The following is a 10,582-nucleotide window of genomic DNA, read 5'->3' on the forward strand; positions in this document are numbered from 1 at the left end:
AACCTATGCTTAGAAAATATGCAGGTTTATGTTTGTGTACTGTACAAAGGTGGATAATTTTTATTTGGTCTAAGATGCTTAAAAGTACTTAATTTTTGCAGCAATTTCTCACTACACACCCTGTTTTATCAAACCCATTTTTCTGTGTATCTTCTGTGTCGGTAGATTAGAATACAAATAATACTAAAAATGAATATTTTCTACTTTATGCATTCTGTGGTAATAAATATCTATATTTAAATGTTCCTTTATTCCGGTTTTGCTCTTTACTAATCAAGTAATCATTTTTGCTAAATATTCTTGTTTTATAAATGTCTGGTATATTATTACCATTCTATTATATAACAGCACATGGTAATAGTATACATGTATGTTTACAAAGTAAAGAGAAAAACTTATTAAAAATGAAACAAAAAGAAATTAAAAGTAAACCAGAATAAAGAGAAAATGTGTTTAAACATGTGAATAAAAAATTGTGAAAATATAAAGCATCAGCAATTTTATAATATAAAGGGTATTCATTCATATTTTCTTTTTATTGTATAACCTTGTTAGTTTCACTGTTATTAAAGTTGATAAAAATTTGTAAATCTTTTTAACTAAAATATAGATAATTACTGAATATATTTCTGAGATAAAAGATTAATAGAAACTACATAAGGTGATTCTATCCAAGAGGCTGAAAATCTGATAATAACTTACAGTTATTTTAGATAGTCGAAACAACCTCATAATATTGTGCTTGACAGAATTTTGCACAGGTAAAAAGAAATTCTGTTTCACTTTTATTTAAAAAAAAAAAAAAACTACTGTAAGGAATGAATTAGGCTTGATTGAAACTTGCTGATTAATTTGCGTATCAAACCTGCACAAGATTCTGCTAAATTAACTATTGAAAAAAGAAAATAACCTGTCAAAACAATTCTTTTTTATTACTTATTAACTGCCTGCAATTGTTTTCAGCATATTTTTAATGCTTTATTGACTTAAAAAAATTCTTAATCCCCTTAGTCTACATATTAAAAAAAAAAGTTCAGTTACACCTTTAAGATGCAGATTTATTTGACATGTACAAAATTATGTTCAACTGATAATAATGAGTGACATATGATAATGTAGAAAAATCTGGAAATGTTATTACCAGTATAAAAAGTTAAGTTGTCTTGTATATAGTCCAAATGGAATGAAGCAGAATTAATGGCTCAAGATTGACATATTTAAATATAGTTAAGTTTCAAATGTTGGTAATTGATATTTTTCGTGATGAAATTTATTTTTAACTAAAGATGCCTATTTTTATGAAATACATTGTATTGCTTTAAAGATGTGAAAAATATCTTATGGTATACATTTGTGGGTGATGTTGTCATATTTTGAATTTTTGCTAATATAAACTATAATTCATTACAATGTTGAAAACTGTCAAATTCTATGAAAATCTAATCTTTTCTGGATCATTTATGTTATTTATTGATAAAAAAAATTTATCTCTCAGGTTACATATTGGCAAAGGAGTTCAATTAGACCTTCGAGGTGAAGGTGATGTCTGGCTTCGATGTCTCAGTGATCATAGTGTTTTTGTTCAGAGTTATTACCTGGACAGAGAAGCTGGTCGAGCTCCTGGTGATGCTGTACACAAGATTTATCCAAGTGCCTATATCAAGGTGAGAAAATCCCAAATTGGCTTTGTGTTTAATTATTGATTCCATTTCATTGAATTTTTTTCATTTCTTAATCTTTCTCACTTAACACTCTTATTATGTGCATCACATTAACATTCTGAATTAATCAAAATTATGTTAGATTTTTTACTTCATGCTCAATCTCCGTGTATACTAGATGTCTATGACAGCCATCTAATTTACTGGGGGCATTGATCGCATGCAATTTTCAGTGAAATCTTTCAGACATAATTTCATGCCCATGATTCTTTCAAAAAAATGTTTTTAAATCTTACTTTATATTAAAGGCTGTATTATTTTAATAATCTTATATACATTCTTTTCATTGTGTACATGAATTTCTCTAATAGAAAATCAGTGGTATGACATCATAGAATTATTTAAAATGTTATTGCAACTGTCTGTTTTTATCTTCTAACTTTATTGGTATTGTAACTTCATTTTTTTTTTTTTATTCACCATGTAAACTATAAATATTAAACATAACTCTTCTTTTTTAGCTTTCAACAACAGAAGAATATCATGTAATTAAATATTTGATGAAACAATTACACCAGTTTAATTTCACTTCAAAAGGGAAATATATTATTAAAAATATGTTTTAATACTTTTAAAGATTGATTAAAAATAAAGAAAGTACATAAAAATTAATATAATCGAAAATAAATTTTTTTTTTGAATTTTAAGATTAGTTTTGTGCAGTTAAATTTTCAGAACTTATCATGGAGAAATGCCGAAATTTCTCTTAAAATATAATACAGCACAAAATATTATACAATATTTCCACAATGTTATCTATGATTTTAAATTTTTTTAAATTATCATGTAGATCAGCCATATGTTGCTAATAGGGTAAATTTCTTAGATAAGCTTCTTTATAAATTTAATATTTATACATAAGATATTTTTTCTCTATGTAATTTTGAATGGTGTTGCAAGCTGCACAGAAATCCAGTTATTTTCATGCAATACATGATTCAACTTTAAAATTCTTAAAATTGCATTTTTAAATCCATTATTGGACCTTTGAACTGATAAATTTTGTATGATTGTATTGTAGTTTTAGTTGCATATTGAATTAAGATTGCTGAATCAGGTAATAAATATTAGTTGGAAAACAATGCAGCTAAATAACTTCAAACTTTTATAAGATTTTTCTATTTCAAGTGTGTTATTAATTGTTAAAAGTTCTGTAACCATTGAAAATACACTTTGAAAATTATCAAAAGAAGTTTTCAATTATTATTATATTCACGCATATTTGCTAATATTTTTACTTGAATTATTTTGCTATTTATGTTTTACATGAATATTTTTATTTTCCAAAAATAATGTTTTTCATATACTATGTTTTGAATTGAACTTTGAAATTTCTTTTCAATGTAGGTTTTTGATCTACGACAATGCCATCGACAAATGCAACAACAAGCTTTAACTGCGCAAGCTGCAGCTGCAGCTCAGGCTGCAGCTGTAGCTGGTCATATTCCTGGACCGAATTCTGTTGGAGGAATAGCACCAGCAATTAGTAACTACATTTTACTTTAATTTAAATATTTTGAAATAGGTTTTTTTTTTTAATATATTTATTGTCCATGCTAAATGTGTAAATTTCTTTAATTATTTCAATTTCATTGTAAAACTTTTCTAAAATTCTTTAATGCAATATTTTGAACATTTTTTAAAGCTTTTAATCACATCAAAAATATTTTCAGTAGAAAATTATATTATTTCCAAAGAGTCCTGAGTGCCCCAGTTATCTGATACTTTTAAAGCTTGGATGAGTTATTAAATGAAATAAATTGTAACTTGTAAATCGAATGTTAAAAGTTTTAATAATATTTTAATTTTAATCAAATGTAATATTTAATCAAATGTTAGAAGTTTTAATAATATTAAAATGTCTGCTTTATGACTGATCATTAAATAAGGCGGAAAAAACAATGGTAATGCACATTAGATTATCAAAATTCTGTTCAGATTTTGTCATGTTTGACATGTAACCTCAATGTAAAATTTCTATAACTATCATACATTACCTTTTCAAAATAAATTTTTAAGCTAACTGCAGATGGTATTCACGAGGGTTTGCTCTGGAATGAGTTCAGTTTTTTCCAAATTCAGGGATCTTGGATTTTTTTTCTGGCATTGCTATATAAATTCTTTTGTTTTACATTAACTGCTGACCCTTATTGTTAATTGTTTTTATATTATACTGTTCATAAAATATAACATTTTAAAGCCATCTAATAAATACAATAATGGAGTAAATTTAACACTCCAAGATTGAACACTTTTTCTATTCCTTATTTTAGTTTTGGTGGTTCAAAAGTATCAATTCAGATTTATACATTTGCTTTAAAACTCTTGATTAAAAAATTCTTCAAATTACAGTTTTGATTTCTTATTAAAGAACAAAAATTATCAGACTTAAAAGTTCATGACCAAAAATATTGATTACTTAAAAGTTTGGAAAAATGATAAAAAAATTAAAAGCATTGATAAATTCTGAACGATTGTAATGTTATCATAAAAACACTGGAAATGTGCACTACACACTTTTATTGAATATTATAAAAGAACTCGATTTTAGGTTGCTGCCAGGAACCATATTGATTTGTTTCTAAAAGACATTTTGAACCCTTTTAAATGTATTTTGCTCTACTTATCAACACTTACGAACAAAAATAATAGAATAAAATTATCTTCTGTTGTAATATATTATTTAAATTCATTTGTTAAATGTAAAAATATTTTGGTATTAATATTTAAAAAAATTAAGAAAAAAACTTGTGGGATGTGTATGTCCTCCCCAAATTATATGTATGATTCATTTATTTGATAAAATACCTAGCTGTTTGATGAAGTTGCATTTTAAGTCACAGTATTACAAACTAAAAATTCAACATATTAATTAGATTTCTTATAATTTAATTCGTTAAATGATTGAGTTATAAAAAAAATTATTTCCATTGATAATCAAAGTACTGTTATCTTTCACATTGTTTGTGTTTGATGTCAATCATCAGTTTACTTACAAATTGTCATTTAATGTAAATATTTTGCACTTAAAAGATATATAATGAATGTGGGATAACTATGAAACTTGTTTAACTTTAGAAATATTTTATTTTACTTTGCTTATTTTATCTTACTGGAATGTTTTTTTAGAAAAGTGGTTAAAACTTAGAATGCAAGTTTATTTTACATTCTAATTTATTTCATTTGTAACTTTTGAAAAAAAAAAAAAATATGCATTAGAGTCGTTTTAATGAGAAAAATATATTTTTTTTTTCTATCTGTTTCTGTTTACTTTTATTTAACTTTTTTTGTTTCAAATTTGTAAAAATGTATTTTGTAATTGATTTTTTTTTATTCACATCCTGGTGCAATTAATTTTTCAAATTTTATATGCTTTGATATTTTTAATAACAATTCAATATTTTAATATTTTCAAAACATAATTATCAATTTTTTTATTCAATTAAATTCTGGTTCCGTATGAAGAGCATCTATTAAATAAGAAATCAGAAAAATTAAATTTACTTATCAATTATCGAGCATTAATAGTGATAAAGACCTAATAATTGCAATATAATTAAAATAAAATTTGCTTCTTAGTTTGCTAATAATTCATTTTATTTCACTCTGTTACATTTATTTCATCAACTAGTATAATTTAGAAGATTAAAAAATTTTTGAAATACATTTATAAATAAAAATTTAATAAGTTTTTCTTAATTTATTTTTATTTGATTGAAAATAAAATAATCAATTTTTTCCAGGTTTATCTGCAGCTGCAGGTATTGGCGTAGATGATCTTAGGAGACTCTGCATTTTAAGACTGAGTTTTGTGAAAGGTTGGGGTCCCGATTATCCCCGACAAAGTATCAAAGAAACTCCTTGTTGGATCGAAGTTCACCTTCACAGGGCTCTCCAGCTGTTAGATGAAGTCCTACACACCATGCCCATCCATGATCCTCGCCCACATGATTGAGTTCGTACAAAGTTCTGACCAAAACTGCCAACTCAAACAGCTTGTGATCTTTCTTATTTAATTCAGATTGTGAAATTTTCTTCCAGATTTTTTTTTCTTTCTTTTTTCTTTTCTATTCACTATGTGCAATCTGTTGTTCCTTTGTCTCTTCAAAACCCACTCATGAGATAGAAATGCTTAGTTTATTTATTTAATTATTTTAATCATTAAATCTCCATTTACCTTGAATTTTAAGTAATTTCATCAAAATATTTATTTTAAATGTTATTTTGATTACTATACAATTTGTTGAAGGCCTTATTTTATTAGTTTATTTATTAACAAATATTAATTTTCACTTTAAGGTGTATTGACTTTCTGGATTTTAAGAAAATGAAAAGATACTCACTCTTAAAATAAAAAGCTCTTTTAAGATAATGAAAAATCTTGGTGCAAAAAAAAAAAATTATTATGCCAAAATTCTTAAAAGAATCTGTGAAAACTTGAAATAAATTTTACTAAGAGATTCATTTTTATTGCGATTTTTCCCAAATTACCTTTTTGAAAATAAAATTTTACCGTGTCTGAAATCAGCAAAAAAATATGTATCAAATGTTGATATATAATACAAAAAGCTTAATGTCATATAAAGAAAACTTTTTGTTATTCAAAAATTATTTTTATTTATTTATTATTATTTGCCCATTTCTAAAAACATCAGTTATTTTTTGTGGGAAAAAAAAAAAACTATTAAATTCAAAAATAATCTTATTATCTGTAAAATTTGATAAGAAGCTTTTTCTCTTTCTTTCAAATGAAGCAAATTGCAATAAATTCAGTTTTCCAGAATATTGGATGAATATTCGTGTGAATTAATTTTTCTTAAGATTGAATTGCATAGTATAGAAAATGTTCCTGCTATGATACATTTCATCATGTGAAACATGAGTGTGTTTTGAATGTGCATAAAATCTGAATTGAAACTAGTTATTAGCTTTTGATTTGTGTTATTCTTTGCTTCTTGTTTATGTTGAAACATTAGTCACAAATTGCAAAAATATTATTTTAGATTGTATAAAAATGATAAATTGCTCTTATTTATTTGGATTTTTTCTTTAAAGATTTTTAAAATTGTTAACATATTTAAAATTGTTTTTATCATTTAGTCACAAGCTGTAAAAGGATTGTTTTGCCTTATTTAAAAAAAATTGTAAAAGTTAAAAATTTTAAAGTGCATTGGAGGACCAAAAAAAAATTGTTTGTTTTCATCGTGATGATTCACTCATACGAAGCTACTGTTTGGAAAAGATGATATTCTTGTTGCTATTTTGATATATTTAAATCAAATGTATTAGTACTTTGATTAAATCTTTGAAGGAACTTTGAATAGAGCTTGAAGCAGATTATTTTTGTGCAAGATATGAAATGGGAAAATCGAATTTTTTGGGTGGGTTTACAATTGCATAGTTGTTTTTTACTGGCCCAATCCTTTGCTGTCATTTAGAGATTTTCTTTTCTGTAATATCCCCTGATTATTTATGCAGTGCGATTTTGCTGGCATGATATTGTATGATGCTTAGATATACGAGTTTCTTAAGATATGTCAGCATAACAATACAGTGCTTTATATCCAAATTTTGTTTTAAATATAGAAACATTATTATTTTTTTTATCATTCATTAATTGTTTAATTGGATTATTTAAAAAAAATCACATTAGTTATTACAAAATTATTATTTTTTTTTTTCTATTTTATTCTTTCTATGCTTTTATAATTGTGCAGTTTTTAAGAAAAACTAATGAAACAAATTGTATTTATTTCATCGGCTTTTGTTTTATTGAAAAACTATCATAATATTTCTATTGATTATTATTGATAGTATTTCTGTTGATTATATGATTTTATTGAGAGAAAAAATCTATCATAATATTTTTATAACTGATTTGTTTTCAAAATGATTTCTCAGCAATTTTCTTTAAGAAACATTTAAATATGTTTAGGTAGCTTATCCCAAGTTTTATTTTATAAAATTGAACTAGAAGCTTTTAGTTTAGTAAATCAATACTAATTAGATTTTTTTAATAAGTGCATAAGACCCATAATAAAAAAAAAATGTACTATAACTGTTATTTTAATGACAAGTTGCAGTTCTATTTTTATGCTGAATATATAAATTTTCAAATGTAATCTGTTATTGAGGGAAAAATGCAATCTGCATTACCAATTAAACTATAAAAATTCATGTATAAATTGTATATATTGAAAAATACGTAATTTTAAGTTTTAGAGATTTTTACTCTTTTCCAAACAGTCTTCGTACCTCATGCTGTACATGTTCCAGTTAATTCAGTCCTCAAAGAATCAATTTACAAAAAATGTTGAAAAGCTATGCTTTGACCCTGGTGAGAAAATTTCCAAGAACCTTCAACTGGAGGAGCGAATTTCATCACCTGTTTTGTAGGTCTTTGAAAATCTTTTTCACTTCAGATAGATCACCCTGAATATATTTGCAATTCTTGATTCTGTACAAAAATTTAAAAAAATGTGCATACATGTGTAAAATTTTATTTCGCCTTCTGTTGGCATGTATATCATAATGTTAATAAATGAGCTATATAATGATAATTGTTAAATATTTTGTGCATTTTTCTGTTGTGATAGATTATTTTAGGATTAAGTGCTATCCTATTTTAAAAATTCTGAAAATAGCAGTTTAACATGCTGGCGTCAAGCTCATGAAAATGATACGACAGAACGCCTTGTGATGTATACAACTTAATCCGTTCTGTCTTATTGCATAATTTTATAATTATGCATTGTGGCGCTACACCTACAGGCAATGTATGAAATTTAATATTGTCGCAGCAGGCACTGCTGCTAAGGTTGTACTGTCCATCAGCATGTTAATTTTCCAGCTATGAAATAAGTTATCTTTAAAAAGTAGTGTTTGAGACATTTTTAGAATTCAAAAATTCTCTCAAAGCCTCTGACAGAAAAATGAGGCAATTTTTAACTAATGAGAAAATATTTAATTTTAACAAATATTTTAACTTCTTGCTTGAATAATATAATATAAAAAGTTCATTTAAAAATTATATTGTTTCAAAACAGATTTGATGAAAATATTTTACAAATCTAAAATTTCGGTATTATTATACATATTAAACCTTATTTTTGACATATTCATAAAAATGAATCTGACCCTGCATAAGTATCTGTGTTCTGCTATTTATGGTTGCAAAACATGGATACTTATACAGAGTTACTATGGACCATAACTTCAGTTTACAAAAATCTATTTTGTATGCAGATATGGTGTACATAAAAAGGAGGAGAGGAGTTGATACCTTATACTGATATATTAAATTCTGGAAAATGTGATATTATCACAAATAAAATTACTTGAAATGAGCCATTAAATCTCAAAACTAAACGGGCCTATCATTAGCAAGTGTAAGAGATTAAATAAATTTTCAATAAAAGTTCTCGAGTTAAAAGAATAATTACAAATATCATTAGAAACTTGGCCTTAAAAAAAATATTGCATCATGTTTTGCTAAATAAATAAGAAATGCATGCGTAATACATTTATTTAAATTATGCTTAATAAATGCCATTATCCTAAGAAAATCATGGGAATAGCAGAAAGGAGAGAGTAAATCAGTTCAGATACAAAGAAATATTTACTAATTTGATTAATTTACATTGAAAACATGAATGCACACAAAATTAATATCTATGCAATTCAACAAAATTATATTAACCTGTTAACCAGGTAATTGATTTCCAGCTTGTTTCACATTAAAATATTTTGTCATTTTGGTTGACAGGTTGATTTAATCCTGTATTGTAAAACTAAAACAAGTTATTTTAGAAATGATATTTTTGAAGTACCTTTATTTAACCTTTTGAGCTGGGTAGGATTCTCTGTCATTACTGAATGAAATCCTTTGAAAACACGATTTTATTGCATATCTGAAAGATTTTTTTAATGTTACTGCCATAAATATGTAAAGAATGTGGTTCCAAAAATATCTCTGATATGATCAGGTATTAACAAGTATAATATTTACTTGTTTCTTTAAAGTCTTCATCATGTGGTTGAATTTCTCTCAAGAGAGTACAAGTTTCTGCTCTAAGAAACTGGTTCAAGCACCTAAATTAAGTGTCGAGTACTTACGTTTTGAGGAGCAAAATTTAGTGAAATTGTCACTTTGTGCTAAGAGCTTAACATACTTTGTAAGTATAATTAATAGAATATTTAAAATAAAAAAAGCAGTATTGTGTTTAGTTTTTAACTTGCTAGTAAGAATAACATTGTTTTTGAGCACATTAACCAAGAATTTTATTACTTAAAAAAAAATTTCCCTCACAATACTGTAATATTACTTTTTGGGAAACAATGTAGATAGAAACATAATCCACATGCAGAATTCTTTATACGTGGCACATTTTACCATTAGATGATAGGAATTCAAAAATATATTCTAGGGGGAAAAAATAGTGGTTCTTTATATGTCTTAGTCTGCATAAAATTATTTATGAAACAAAATATATAAATATCTCATATACTAAAAGAAAAAGGTTGACAATTTTTAGAACAGTGTGTTTTGCATTAAAATTTCTTCTTATGTTGTAAATTATTTTCTCTACTAATAAAAAAATGTAGTACCTGTTTCATGTAAATAGTACTATACTTTTAAAGAAAAGAAATATAATCATAACCAAATATTCTGACCAGTCCTGAGGCTTATGAATATATCTAAATAACTGGACACTGCAGCAAGAACTAGATTTGAGTCTAATTAGTCATGACTACATAGTCATCTAACCAACCCTACTTCCCATGTTACATCCCACACCATTTTTGTACCTATAAGGGCATCGAGAACCAACCGCCATACTGGAAGTCTCTCATCGCCTTAT

At 25.6% G+C, this 10,582-nt stretch overlaps 1 protein-coding gene across 6 annotated transcripts in view; it reads left to right on the forward strand.

The window, feature by feature from the left end:
- LOC129957083 (mothers against decapentaplegic homolog 4-like) overlaps positions 1-8,281 on the forward strand; it is a 35,144-nt gene extending 26,863 nt beyond the window's left edge. For all 6 annotated transcript variants that reach the window (XM_056069224.1, XM_056069222.1, XM_056069226.1 and 3 more), the window contains 3 exons: positions 1,496-1,664; positions 3,069-3,207; positions 5,465-8,281. In XM_056069224.1, coding sequence (XP_055925199.1) covers positions 1,496-1,664; positions 3,069-3,207; positions 5,465-5,676 — 520 coding nt within the window. In that variant the 3' untranslated portion in view covers positions 5,677-8,281. The remainder of the gene's footprint in view (positions 1-1,495; positions 1,665-3,068; positions 3,208-5,464) is intronic.
- The last annotated feature ends 2,301 nt before the right edge of the window (positions 8,282-10,582 follow it).

This window comes from Argiope bruennichi, chromosome 11 (assembly GCF_947563725.1).
Source record: "Argiope bruennichi chromosome 11, qqArgBrue1.1, whole genome shotgun sequence".
NCBI lineage: Eukaryota > Metazoa > Arthropoda > Arachnida > Araneae > Araneidae > Argiope > Argiope bruennichi.